The following is a 15295-nucleotide window of genomic DNA, read 5'->3' on the forward strand; positions in this document are numbered from 1 at the left end:
TGGACTTGGATGATGGAATTAATAGCTTTGTGGCCAAGTTTGTGGATGATACAAATATAGATAGAAGGACAGGTAGTTTTTCAGAAGTTGAAAGGCTACAGAAGGACTTAGACAGATTCAGAGAAGGGGCAAAGAAGTGGCAGATGGAGTACAGTGATGGGAATTATATGGTCATGCACTTTGGTAGAAGAAATTAAATGGTTGACTATTTTCTAAATGTACAGGAAATCCAAAAACCTGAGACACAGAGTGACTTGGGAGTCCCTAAAGGTTAATTTGTAAGTTGAGTCTGTGGTGAGGAAGGCAAATGCGGGTGGAATGCCCTGGTTAAGATTTCTACTGCTATACTATGAGGTAGCTTACATTAGCAGTTTTCTGTAAAAGCAGTGTGCCATGCTGGGAAGTGTGTTTTGGTTTCAGCTAAGATAAGGACACATGTTGTCCAATTTAGGAATGTGAGTTAGCCAATCAGGCTGGTTTGGAGGCTTTTGGTGGGAGCTGCAGAGTGGGTCAGAAGGGAAGATGCAGCAGAATGCCGTTGGAAGCAGAGTCCCCATTGCATGAAGTGCTTTGTGCAGCTGAATGGCTCCAAGGAGGAAGGGCCAATACAGCTGCGAGAGAGCCAGTTCGTTTGAGTTAGACTATGAGGGAAGTTTGGAATGTGGTGTGCATTTTCACGCAGACTGTGGATCCAGCGTATGAGTAAAATATAACTCCAGTATGAGCTCCAACAGTCCTGCGCACATTGGACTGGTTCAGCTGTAGTGGGCCCTTTTATCTCTTTTCTTTTTTTCCGATTAACTGTTTGATAAAGCAGAAATTTGTAAGTTTACTTCCTTCATAATTTTTATGCAGTGTATGATCTGTTATTTCTGGCCGACAGACAATTCCTGTTTGATTGAACCCCTATTCATATAGACCATAGAAGTATATTGTTTTGAAAGGTGGCCTTATGACTGCCGAGTCCTGTGGCTGCTAGCTGGCAAGCCAAGTTTGTATACGAGCCCAGTGAGAGGGTTACACAATATTAGCATTCATTTCAAGAGGACTAGAATATAAAAGCAAAGATGTAATATTGAGACTTCATAAATCACTGGTGAGGCCTCACTTGGAGTACTGTGAGTAGTTTGGGCCCCTCACCTTAGAAAGGATGTACTGAAACTGGAGAGGGCTCAAAGGAGGTTCACAAAAATGATTCTAGGATTGTACAGCTTGTCATATGAAGAGCATTTGATGACTCTGGGCTTGTATTCACTAGAATTAAGAAGAATGAGGGGTGATCTCATTGAAACCCATCAAATTATTGGCCTTCATCAACCGTGGGATTGAGTTCAAGAGCCGAGAGGTAATGTTACAGCTATATAGGTACCCCACTTGGAGTACTGTGCTCAGTTCTGGTCACCTCACTACAGGAAGGATGTGGAAACTATAGAAAGGGTGCAGAGGAGATTTACAAGGATGTTGACTGGATTGGGGAGCATGCCTTATGAGAATAGGTTGACTGACCTCGGCCTTTTCTCCTTGGAGCAACGGAGGAGGAGAGGTGGCCTGATAGAGGTGTATAAGATGATGAGAGGCATTGATTGTGTGGGTAGTCAGACGCTTTTTCACAGGGCTGAAATGGCTAACACGAGAAAGCACAGTTTTAAAGGTGCTTAGAATTAGGTACAGAGGAGATGTCAGGGGTAAGCTGTTTGTTTGTTTTTTTTTAAATGCAGAGAGTGGTGAGTGCGTGGAATGGGTTGCTGGTGGAGGTGATGGAGATGGATACAATAGGGTCTTTTAAGAGACTCCTGGATAGGTACATGGAGCTTAGAAAAATAGAGGGCTATGGGTAATTTCTAAACTAAGTACATGTTTGGCATAGCATTGTGGCATTTGGCACTGTATTGTGCTGTAGGTGTTCTATGTTTCTATGAATGGTGAAAGACCTTGATCAAGTGGATCTGGAGAGGATGTTTCCTATGGTGGGAGAGTCTAAGACCAGAGGACACTGCCTCAGAATAGAGGGATGTCCTTTTTGAAGAGGGATGAGGAGGAACTATTTTAGCCAGAGAGTGGTGAATCTGTAGAAGTCTTTGCCACAGGCAGCTGTGGAGGCCAAGTCTTTATGTACATTTAATACAGAGTTGATAAATTCTTGATCGGTCAGGGCAGGAACGAATATGGGGAGAAGGCAGGAAAATGGGGCTGAGAGGAAAATTGGATCTGCCATCATAAAATGGCAGAGCAGACTCGATGGCCAAATAGCCTAACTCTACTCTTATATTGCATGGTCTTATGCTCATACACTTCCCAGCACTGTATTTTATCTGTCTCTACTTTGCCCATTCTGCTAACCTGCCCAAGTTCTTCTGTGGCCTCTCTACTTTCTCAAAGCTATCTGCCCCTCTTCCTATCTTCAAATTGTTTGCAAACTTTGCAACAAAGCCATCACTTCTATCATGCAAATCATTGACACATAACAAAAAGAATCGGTCCCATCACAGACCCCTGTGGAACACCACTAAGCACTGGCAACCAACCAGAAAAGGCTTCCTTTTTACCCACTCTTTGCCTCCTGCCAATCAGCCTCTGCTTTACCCATTTTTCCTGTAATACTATGAGCTTGTAGCTTGTTGGAGCTTGTGTTGGCATGTGGCCAAGTGGTTAAGGTGTCGGTCTAGTGATCTGAAGGTCGCTAGTTCGAGCCTCAGCTGAGTGTTGTGTCCTCGAGCAAGGCACTTAACCACACATTGCTCTGCGACGACACCGGTGCCAAGCTGTATCGGCCCTAGTGCCCTTCCCTTGGACAACAACGGTGGCGTGGAGAGTGGAGACTTGCAGCATGGGCAACTGAAAATCTAAGTACACAACATCAACTGATTCTCTTTTGTCTATCCTGCTTGTTATTTCTGCAAAGATTTCCAACAGATTTGTGAAGTAAGATTTTCCCTGGAGGAAACCATGCTGACTATAGCTTATTTTATCATGTGCCTCCAAGCACTCTGAGACCTCATCCATAATAATTGACTCCAATATCTTTTCAACTACTGAGGTCAGACTTACAGGCCTATGGTCTGCAGATGCTAGAAATCCAAGCAACACACACAAAATACTGGAAAAACTCAGCAGGCCAGGCAGCATCTATGGAAAAAGTACAGTTGACATTTCGGGCTGAGACCTTTTGGCAGGTCAGTCAATAGATGCTGCCTGGCTTGCTGAGTTCTTCCAGCATTTTGTGTGTGTTGTTAGTAGTGTTAATCATAGTTTCTTTCTTACTGACATAAATTGTATTTTTCACAATATGTTGTGTTTTACCCCCACTTGCTGGCAGAACGCGGTGTTGCAGTTACACGATGGTTTAATCAGCCATTTTCATGTTTTAATTGGCTAAGTGTTAGATTTTATACACAATTATAACACTTAGCCAATTAAAAAAATGAAACAAAGGATGATAAACCATCATGTAACTGCTATACTGTGTTCTGCCACCAAGTGGAAGTAAAACACCACATACTGTGAAAAATACACTTTATGTCGTGTTATAATTGTGTAGCCTTTTAATTAGTGTATCTTTACCTAAGGAATTTCTGTTAGCTGGAGTATAAAGGTGATAGATTTTTTAAAAGTGCCGTATTGAATATCCTTTAATTTCTTGTATCTCATCTGCTTCTTATCACCTTTACTTTGTCTGTTTAGTGTCTGTCCTTTGTTTAAACTTTAAAATAAATGATCATGAAGAACCAAAGTTTGTCACCCATTCCTGAACTCCTTAAAGAACTCAGGGATCAAAAGATACCAAGATCCAACATCACCCACTGTGAATATAGAACATAGAAACATAGGAAATAGGTGCAGGAGTAGGCCATTCAGCCCTTCGAGCCTGCACCGCCATTCAATATAATCATGGCTGATCATCCAACTCAGAACCCTGTACCAGCCTTCCCTCCATACCCCCTGATCCCTTTAGCCACAAGGGCCATATCTAACTCCCTCTTAAATATAGCCAATGACCTAGCCTCAACTGTTTCCTGTGGCAGAGAATTCCACAGATTCACCACTCTCTGTGTGAAGAAGTTTTTCCTCATCTCGGTCCTAAAAGGCTTCCCCTTTATCCTCAAACTGTGATCCCTCGTTCTGGACTTCCCCAACATCGGGAACAATCTTCCTGCATCTAGCCTGTCCAATCTCTTTAGGATCTTATACGTTTCAATAAGATCCCCCCTCAATCTTCTAAATTCCAATGAGTATAAGCCTAGTCGATCCAGTCTTTCATCATATGAAAGTCCTGCCATCCCAGGAATCAATCTGGTGAACCTTCTTTGTACTCCCTCTACGGCAAGAATGTCTTTCCTCAGATTAGGGGACAGTATAGATCATAGCACAGTATACATAGGTCTTTCAGCCTATGATGTTGTCACGATATTTTAACCTACTTGAAGGTTAATCCCAACAACCCCATTTCCCCAGAGCATTCTCCATCAACTTCTGAGCCAACACCCCTCTGAAGAATTTTACTGATTGTGCCTCCACCACCCCTACAGGCAGCCCATTCCAGGCGCCTCTCTACATGAAATCCTCACGTTCACTCTTGTACCCTTTGTGAGCACTTGTAGTTGTGCACCTTCCTGTGTGTGGATCATCCACGAATGGGGAATATTTCCCTTCATCATCCCAATTTAAATTACCTGTATAGCCTTGTCCACCTGTATTGAACGTCCTCTTGACATCCAGCAGAGCAACAAACCCTTCAGCCACATGTCTGTGCCAACCATGATCCAAACATAACTCAACTGTCTGCATGTGATGCATGCCTCCAGTCCCTGCCTGTTCCTGTGCTTGACTAAATGCCTTTTCAAAGAAACATAGAAAACCTACAGCACAATACAGGCCCTTCGGCCCACAAAGTTGTGCCAAACATGTCCTGACCTTATAATTACCTAGGATTACCCATAGCCCTCTATTTTTCTAAGCTCCATGTACCTATCTAAATGTCTCTTAAAAGACCCTATCGTATCCGCCTCCACCACCGTTGCCGGCAGCCCATTCCACGCACTCACCACTCTCTGCGTAAAGAACTTACCCCAGACATCTCCTCTGTACCTACTTCCCAGCACCTTAAACCTGTATCCTCTTGTGGCAACCATTTCAGCCCTGGGAAAAAGTCTCTGACTATCCACACGATCAATGCCTCTCATCATCTTATACACCTCTATCAGGTCACCTCTCATCCTCCGTCGCTCCAAGGAGAAAAGGCCGAGTTCACTCAACCTGTTTTCATAAGGCATACTCCCCAATCCAGTCAACATCCTTGTAAATCCCCTCTGCACCCTTTCTACGGTTTCCACATCCTTCCTGTAGTGAGGCGACCAGAACTGAGCACAGTACTCCAAGTGGGGTCTGACCAGGGTCCTATATAGCGGCAAAATTACCTCTCAGCTCCTAAATTCAATTCCACGATTGATGAAGGCCAATGCACCGTATGCCTTCTTAACCACAGAGTCAACCTGCGCAGCTGTTTTGCGTGTCCTATGAACTCAGACCCAAAGATCCCTCTGATCCTCCACACTGCCAAGAGTTTTAGCATTAATACTATATTCTGTCATCATATTTGACCTACCAAAATGAACCACTTCACACTTCACTCTGGGTTGAACGCCATCTGCCACTTCTCAGCCCAGTTTTTCATCCTATCAATGTCCTGCTGTAACCTCTGACAGTCCTCCACACTATCCACAACACCACACTTTCAACATAATTGCTTTTTATAAATTTATTTTATAACTTATCGTCACTTTTATCAAATATCTTGCAATGACCGCTGACACATAGCAACAAATTTCATGTTATATCAGAGATATAATCCTGATTTTGGTTGCCCTTTGAACTTTTCCCATTTCATCGTTAACCTATACGCTCTAGTATTTCATATTTTCACCTTGGTGGGGGAAACTGACTACAAACCTCTTATAATTTTATAGAGTCAGAGATTACAGAAACATGCGCTTCAGCCCAACTCATCCATACTGACCAAGATCCTGATCTAAGCTTGCCGCATTTGTCTGTGCTTGGCTCAATTTCCATAAGATCATTTAGCCCTCCTGATACTGCAGAGTTTCGATCCAAAACATTCCTCCCCCGCCCCCGCCCTCCCTCACAGAAGCTCTTGTCCTGCCAGGCTCCCCCAGCATATTGGTTGTTATTCTAGATTCCTGCAGCCTCCTGATTCTCTGTTTGTTTTTTCCTGCTATCTTTATATTTCTGAAAGACCTTAGCCTCCTTCATGCCAAGGAGAATCAGCTCAATTTCTCCAGTGGAAGCCTGCAGCTGAAATCATCGCTCCTTGGCACTGCCGAAGGAGAACCAGCCAGTTTCTCTAGTCAAACACTGCAGCTGAGATCTTTCCTCCCTAGCGCTCCAGGAAGTTTTGTCAGCATCCTTTCTTTGAGCTTCCCATCTTTGTGAGATTAGGTGATCGCTCACTCAGCATCCAGCTGTGTAAGGGTTTCCTTTCAATAGCAATAATAACTTAGTTATGAAGCAAAGCAGTGGTCAAAAGCCAGAAACACAACAGATGATGGAAATCCAGGGCAATACACACAAAATACTGGAGGAACTCCGCAGATCAGGCAATATCTATGGAGAAGAATAAGCAGTCAATGTTTCGGGCTGAGATCCTTCATCAAAACTGGAACGGAAGGGGCAAGATGCCAGAATATTAAGCTGGGGGAAGGGAGGGAGGATAGGTAGAAAGTGATAGGTGAAGCTAGGTGGATGAAAAGCAAGACTTGTGAATTACCATTGTAGTGCTCCCTAGAGGCCAAAGGCTGATGCAGGGAGCATTTAATATTAAGCACCTGGAATGGGAATGTATGTAATGAAGTATAGGACAGACAGGATGGTGACAAATCTCAGGCAGTGACATCGGGTGAAGATCTAGAATGAACGGTTAGAAACCCAGAGCCCATATAACAGTGGTAATCTGGGCTGTTGCCATTATCCAGTACTCACTTGGAGCAGCAGCATATATTAACGGGCTGTGAGTGATTGGATTATACAAGGTGACATTTGTTGTGAGGTGGCTCAACCCCTTCTCCTTGTGAGCAGAAATCCCAGAGTCCGCAATTGCTGGGATACAGGAAATGGCTGAAGACCCTTCTTTCGGTTCCACAACTAGAGGCGATTGAAATGGCTCTGGTTCCTTCATCAGCTGCCTCTGCAGGCGAGCATTTGCCTTCCTCTCCAGGATCATCTGACCAAGCGGGAGAGAAAAACCATCAAATGTATAAAGGCCTGCTCACATAGCCACTTCCGCCGACACTCCCTCCCAGCCAACCAAAACAGTTACTGCCGAGAGCCCACAACTCTCTGCCTAGTGTCCCAACAGCTCATCGCTCTACAAAAACATACACAGACTGCTCAGCCACTGTACAACATTCAAAAACCACCCACAGCATCCCGGATCACCTACCGATAACATCCCGGACCACCAACCTGCTGTACATCACCCACGGACCGCTCACCCGCTGTACATCACCCACGGACCGCCCACCGACTGCACATCACCCAGAGACCGCCCACCCACTGTACATCACCCAGAGACCGCCCACCCGCTGTACATCACCCACGGACCGCCCACCGACTGCACATCACCCAGAGACTGCCCACCCGCTGTACATCACGCAGAGACCGCCCACCCGCTGTACATCACCCAGAGACCGCCCACCCGCTGTACATCACCCACGGACCGCCCACCCGCTGTACATCACCCAGAGACCGCCAACCCGCTGTACATCACCCAGAGACTGCCCATCCACTGTACATCACCCACGGACCGCCGACCCGCTGTACATCATCCAGAGACCACCCACCTGCTGTACATCACCCAGAGACCACCCACCCGCTGTACATCACCCACGGACCACCCACCGCTGTACATCACCCAGAGACCACCGACCCGCTGTACATCACCCACGGACCACCCCACCCGCTGTATATCACCCACGGACCACTGACCCACTGTACATCACCCACAGACCACCCACCCACTGTACATCACCCACCGACAACCCACACGAGGTAGAACACCCAAGGACAATAATCGAGAATCCAAAAGGGACCAATATTCTTGTGGGTCAGTTTAGCAGAGCTGTTGGAAGTGGTTTAAGCAAATAAGGCAGGGCGATGGGAACCAGGATGATCAAGTTGATGGTGAGCCAGCAGGTTTACAAGTAGATGATGGGTGTAACAGAAATGTAAGGAAGGGGAAGCCAATGATTGGATACAAATGTAGACAGAGCAAAGAGTTAAATTGTACCACAGAGGCAAAATTCAAAAGGACGAAAAATGCAGGACTGAAGCTGCTATATGATCTTCTGCACATCAGGAAGACAGCAATTATGTCTACACTGGGAGGCCCTGCTTACATGATCCGTGAGAAGCTCATTTTATTACACCGTCGCCGGAGGCAAAGGAGAAGGGCTGGTGCCCTGGTGAGGTTGTGACGGCTGCTTCCTCATATACTCCTGGCTAACATTAAGTCCCTGGACAATAAGCTGTGCAAATCGAGAGTCAGAATCTCCTATCAGTGGGAAAGAAAGGAATATAATGTTTTGTGCTTCGTGGAGACCCGACTGACAGAGGAGATATCGGATCAGACCATCGAGTCCTCTGGGTTCTCCCTGGTCCAGGTGGACAGGTCTAAAAACCTCTCTGGGAAGAGTAAAGGAGGTGAGGTATGCTTCATGGTCAATTATGCTTGGCGCAATCCCCAGAATGTGCATGCCCTCAACTCCTTCTGTTCCCTAGACCTGGCATACCTTGTGCTGCCATGTAGACCTTTTTTGGCTGCCTGGAGAGTTCACAGCTGTGTATATTCTGTTGCAGGCTGATACTGACCTGGCTCTCAAAGAACTATGAAACCATCAGCACCCTGGAGACTATACACCTGGAGGCTGCCTTCATTGTCGCCGGAAACTTTAATCGAACCTCACTGACTAAAATCTCTCCAAAGTTTTGTCAACACATCCAGGAGAGCACATGGGAGATAGAATACTCAACCACTGCTACTCTCCCTTCTGCAATGCTTACAAAGCACTCCTCTGTCTGCAGCTGGGGAAGTTTGATCACTCCTCCATCTTGCTGAAACAAGAGGCGGCCATAGTTAAAACCGTCCACTCTTGGTCCGACTAATCAGTCTCCATGCTACAGGTCTGCTTTGATGACATCATCTGGAATGTTTTTCATGATGAGGATGTCTCCGAGTTCATGGAAGGGGTGACGAGCTTCATCCAAAAGTGCATCGAGGACGTTGTTCTGCAAAAATCGGTCAAGGTCTATCCAAACCAGAAACTCTGGATCAACAGTTCTGTGCATGCTGCGTTTACCGCGTGAGACAGAGCTTACATTGCCAGTAACCAAGAGGAACTCACGAAATGTAGCTACAATCTACGCAAAGTCATCAGGCAGCGAAACAACAATACGGGGACAAGATTCAGACACAACTCTCAACCAACAACACATGCAGCTTATGGCAAGGTTTGCACATGATCACAGACTTCAAAGCTAAATGTAACGGTGCTGCCAACATCGCTGTCTCTCTCCCAGATGAGCTAAACCTTTTTTACACTTGGTTCGATGTCCCCAACACTGACCCTCAAGGAGAGCCGCTGATGTGACCTGCACCTTGGTCATCTCTGACGCTGAAGTATTCAGGTGTCTCCAGTGAGTGGGCAGCCACAAGGACGGCATCCAAGGGTGGGTACTGAGAATGTGCAATGGTGTGTTTGCAGACATTTTTAATCTCTCCCTATCCCAGTGTAGAGTGCCCTCCTGTATCAAAACATCCACCATTGTTCCTATACCTAAAAAAAGCAGGGTAACATGTCTGAATGACTGGTGTCCTGTCACACTCACCTCAATAACAAGCAAATGCTTTGAGAGGCTGGTCAAAGACGACATCCACAGCATGCTACCACCCACACTAGAACCTCTACAATTTACCTACTGACACAACCGATCAACAGATGATGCAATAGCCACAGATCAATACATCATCCTCACACATCTGGAGAAGAAGGATGCTCATGTGAAAATGGGGTTCTTGGATTCAGTTCAGCATTCAGTACAATAATTCCCTCCAAGCTTGACAAGAAGCTCAGAGGCCTCGGCCTTCACCCTGCCTCGTGCAGCTATATCCTGGACATCCTGTCAGACCGCCACAGTGGTAAGAGTGGGCTCCCTCACTTCTGCCCCTCTGACCCTCAACACAGGAGCCCCTCAGGGCTGTATCCTAAGCCCCTCCTTTACTCTCTGTACACCCATGACAGGTTCGCCACCCACAGCTCCAATCTCTTAATTAAATTTGCTGACGATACCACATTGATTAGCCTTATCTCAAATTCTAACTACGCAGCCTACAGAGAAGAAGTCATCACCCTGACACAGTAGTGTCAAGAAAAAAACCTCTCCCTCAATGTCACAAAAACAAAGGAGCTGGTTGTGGACTATAGGAGTAAAAGAGACAGGCTAACCCCTATAGACATCAATGGATCTGGGGTTGAGAGGATGAACAGCTTTAAGTTCCTCGGTGTACACATCACTGAGGATCTCACTTGGTCTGTACATACCAGCTATGTGGTGAAAAAGCATAACAGCACTTCTTTCACCTCAGACGATTGAAGAAGTTCGGCATGAGTCCCCAAATTCTAAGGACTTTCTACAGGGGCACAATTGAGAGCATCCTGACTGGCTGTATCACTGCCTGGTATGAGATCTGTACCTCCTCAGTTGCAGGACACTGCACAGAGTGGTATGGACAGCCCAACACATCTGTGGACGTAAACTTCCCACTATTCAGGATATTTACAAAGACAGGTGTGTAAAAAGGGCCTGAAGGATCACTGGGGACCTGAGTCACCTCAACCACAAACTGTTCCAGCTGTTACCATCCAGGAAACAGTACCGCAGCATTAAAGCTAGGACCAACAGGCTCCGGGACAGCTTCTTCCACCAGGCCATCAGACTGATTAATTTACGCTGACACACTGTAGTTCTAAGCTGTACATACTATTTATTACAAATTACTATAATTTGCACTTCGCACATTCAGAAGGGGATGTAAAATAAAAGATTATCACTGTTCATGTGTGTGAAGGATGTAAGAAATAAAGACAATTCAATTCAATTTAAATGTACATAGCATTCGGAATAAGGTGGATGAACTCGTGGCGCAATTAGAGATTGGCCGGTATGACATTGTGGGTAGTGGTCCATGAGTGCCAGGGAGCATGAGTGAGTGCCATTTCTATTACAAAGGAAAAAGTGCTAGGCAAACTCAACTGTCTTAAAGTGGATAAGTCAGCTGGACCACCTCTCAAAGTCCTGAGAGACATTGCTGAAGAGATAATGGATACATTGGTCATGATCTTTCAAGAATCACTTGATTCTGACATTGTTCTGGAGGACTGGAAGATTGCAAATGTTTCTCCACTCTTAAAGAAGGGAGGAAGGCAAAAGAAAGCAAATTATAGGCCAGTTAGCCTAACCTCAGTGGTTGGAGTCAATTACTCAGGATGAAGTTTCAGGGTGCTTGGAGACTAATGACAAAATACCGTACATCAAAGTCAGCATGGTTTCTGTCAAGGAAAGTCTTGCCTGATAAAACTGTTGGAGTTCTTTGAGGAGGTAGCATGCAGGGTGGATGAAGGAGAGGCAGTGGATGTCATTTACTTGGATTTTCAGAAGGCGTTTGAAAAGGGGCCACACATGAGGGTAATAAAACCAGATAAAATCCAATGGTGTTACAGGAAAGATACTGGCATGGATAGTGGAGTGGCTGACAGACAGGAGGCAGTATCTGGGAATAAAAGGGGCCTTCTCTGTTAGCTGCCAGTGACTAGTAGTGTTCCTTGCGGATCAGCATTGGGACTGCTACTCTTCACATTGCTTATCAAGGACTTGGATAATGGACTCGATGGCTTTATGGCAAAGTTTGCAGATCATATGAAGATAGGTAGAGGTGCTGCGTGCTGAGGAAGCAATACAATTGCAGCAGGAATTAGGCAAATTGGAAGAATGGGCAAAAAGTGGCAAATGAAATAGTGTTGAGAAATGTATGATTATGCATTTTGGTAAAAGGAACAATAGTGTGGTCTATTATCTGAATGGGGAGAAGGTTCAAACATCAGAGGTACAGAGGGGCTTAAGAGGCCTCGTGCAAGACTCCGAGAAGGTTAATTTACAAGTTGAGTCTGTGGTAAAGGGAAATGCAATGTTGGCATTAATTTCAAGGGGACTAGAATATAAAAGCAAGGAAATAATGCTGAGCCTTTATAAGACACTAGTCAGACTGCACAAAATATTTTCAATAGTTGTGGGCCCATTATCTCAGAAAGAATGTGTTGTCATTGGTGATAGTCCAGAGGAGGTTCACAAGGATGATTCCAGGAATGAAGGGGTTAGCATAGAAATTTACAGCACATTACAGGCCCTTCGGCCCATAATGCTGTTCCGACCATGTAACCTACTCTAGAAACTACCTAGAATTTCCACATAGCCCTCTATTTTTTTAAGCTCTATGTACCTATCTAAGTATCTCTTAAAACTCTGTTGTATCTGCCTCTACCACTGTTGCTGGCAGTGCATTCCACGTATCACTCTGCGTGAAAAACTTACCTCTGACATCCCCCTTGTACATACTTTCAAGCACATTAAAACTACACTCCCTTGTGTTAACCATTGCAGCTGTGGGGAAAACGATATGACTATCCACACGATGAATGCCCCTCATCATCTTATACACCTATATCAGGTCACCTCTCATCCTCCGTCGCTCCAAGAAGAAAAAGCCAAGTTCACTCAACCTATTCCAGGCTTTAGATGTTTCAGAAAGGAGAGGGAAGGAGGCAGGAGAGGTGGGAGCATTGCACTGTTGATCAGGGATAGTGTCACGGCTGCAGAAAAGGAAAAAAATCATGGAGGGGTTGTCTATGGAGTCTCTGCAGGTGGAAGTTAGAAACAGGAAGGGGTCAATAACTCTACTGGGTGTTTTTTTATCGACCACCCAATAGTAACAGGGACATCGAGGAGCAGATAGGGAGACAAATTCTGCAAAGGTTTAATAACAGGGTTCTTGTGGTGGGAGGTTTTAATTTCCCAAATATTCATTGGCATCTCCCTAGAGTGAGGGGTTTAGATGGGGTAGAGTTTGTTAGGTGTGTTCAGAAAGGTTTCTTGACACAATATGTAAATAAGCTTACAAGAGGAGAGGCTGTCCCTGATCTGGTATTGGGAAATGAACCTGATCAGGTGTCAGGTCTCCCTGTGAGAGAACATTTTGGAGATAGTGATCACAATTCTTTCTCCTTTACTATAGCACTGGAGAGAGATAGGAACAGACAAGTTAGGGAAACGTTTAATTGGAGTAAGGGGAAATATGAGGCTATCAGGCAGGAACTTGGAAGCATAAATTGGAAACAGATGTTCTCAGGAAAACGTACGGAAGAAATGTGGCAAATGTCCAGGGGATATTTGCATGGGGTTCTGCACAGGTACGTTCCAATGAGACAGTGAAAGGATGGTAGGGTACAGGGACTGTAGTGTACAAAGGCTATTGTAAATCTAGTCAAGAAGAAAAGAAGAGTTTACGAAAGGTTCAAAAAACTAGGTAATGATAGAGATCTAGAAGATTAGAAGGCTAGCAGGAAGGAGCTTAAGAATGAAATTAGGAGAGCCAGAAGGGGCCATGAGAAGGGCTTGGCAGACAGGATTAAGGAAAACCCCAAGGCATTCTACAAGTATGTGAAGAGCAAGAGGATAAGACGTGAAAGAATAGGACCAACCAAGTGTGACAGTGGAAAAGTGTGTATGGAACCGGAGGAGACAGCAGAGCTACTTAATGAATACTTTGCTTCAGTATTCACTAAGGAAAAGGACCTTGGTGATTGTAAGGATGACGCGCAGCGAACTGAAAAGCTTGAGCACATAGATATTAAGGAAAAGGATGTGCTAGGGATTTTGGAAAGCATCAAGTTGGATAAGTCACTGGACCTGACAGGATGTATCCCAGGCTACTGTGGGAAGCGAGGGAGGAGATTGCTGAGCCTCTGGCGATGATCTTTGCATCATCAATGAGGATGGGAGAGCTTCTGGAGGATTGGGGGGTTGAAGATGTTGTTGACTTATTCAAGAAAGGGAGTAGAGATAGCCCAAGAAATTATAGGCCAGTGAGTCTTGCTTCAGTGGTTGGTTAGTTGATAGAGAAGATCCTGAGAGGCAGGAATTTCTGAACATTCGGAGCGACGGAGGATGAGAGGTGACCTGATAGAGGTGTATAAGATGATGAGAGGCATTGATCGTGTGGATAGTCAGAAGCTTTTTCCCAGGGCTGAAATGGTTGCCACAAGAGGACACAGGTTTAAGGTGATTGGGAGTAGGTACAGAGGAGATGTCTGGGGTAAGTTTTTTTTACGCAGAGAGTGGTGAGTGTGTGGAATGGGCCGCCAGCAACGGTGGTGGAAAGGGATACGATAGGGTCTTTTAAGAGCATTTTGGATAGGTACATGGAGCTCAGAAAAATAGAGGGCTATGGATAACCCTAGTAACTTCTAAGGTAGGGACATGTTCGGTACAACTTTGTGGGCTGAAGGGCCTGTATTGTGCTGTGGGTTTTCTATGTTTCTATGAAAAGGCATTTAGTCAATGAGAGGCATTGATCATGTGGATAGTCAAAGGTTTTTTCCCCAGGGCTGAAATAGCTGCCACAGGTTTAAGATGATTGGGAGTAGGTACAGAGGAGATGTCAGGGGTAATTTTTTTTAATAAAACGCAGAGAGTGGTGAGTACGTGGAATGGGCTGCTAGCAGCAATGGTGGAGGCGGAAACAATAGGTTCTTTTAAGAGCCTCCTGGATAGGTACATGGAGCTTAGAAAAACACAGGTTTATAGGTAAGCCTAAGTAGTTCTAATGTAAGGACATGTCTGGCACAGCTTCATGGGCTGAAGGGCCTGTATTGTGCTGTAGTTTTTCTATGTTCTATGTTCTCATAAGGGATGCTCTCCAATCCAGGCAACATTCTTGTAAATTTCCTCTGCACTTGCTCTATAGTATCCACATCCTTCCTGTTGCAAGGTGACCAGAACTGAGCACAGTATTCCAAGCGGTGTCTAACTGAAGTCTTACTATAGCTTTAACATTACCTTACACCTCTTGAACTCAATCCCACGGTTGAGGTAGGCCATCACACCATGTTATATGCCTTCTTACAACACTGTCAACCTGCGCAGCAGCTTTTGAGTGTCCTATGGACATGGA

General features: G+C 45.2%; 1 protein-coding gene across 4 annotated transcripts in view; it reads right to left on the bottom strand.

Moving 5' to 3' along the window:
- Window positions 1-15295, bottom strand: part of mapk15 (mitogen-activated protein kinase 15) — a 177028-nt gene that overhangs the window by 38772 nt on the left and 122961 nt on the right. For all 4 annotated transcript variants that reach the window (XM_072254351.1, XM_072254350.1, XM_072254349.1 and 1 more), the window contains one exon: window positions 6994-7234. In XM_072254351.1, the coding sequence (XP_072110452.1) occupies window positions 6994-7234 (241 nt within the window). The remainder of the gene's footprint in view (window positions 1-6993; window positions 7235-15295) is intronic.

The sequence above is a fragment of the Mobula birostris genome, chromosome 3 (genome assembly GCF_030028105.1).
Source record: "Mobula birostris isolate sMobBir1 chromosome 3, sMobBir1.hap1, whole genome shotgun sequence".
In the NCBI taxonomy this organism is placed as follows: domain Eukaryota; kingdom Metazoa; phylum Chordata; class Chondrichthyes; order Myliobatiformes; family Myliobatidae; genus Mobula; species Mobula birostris.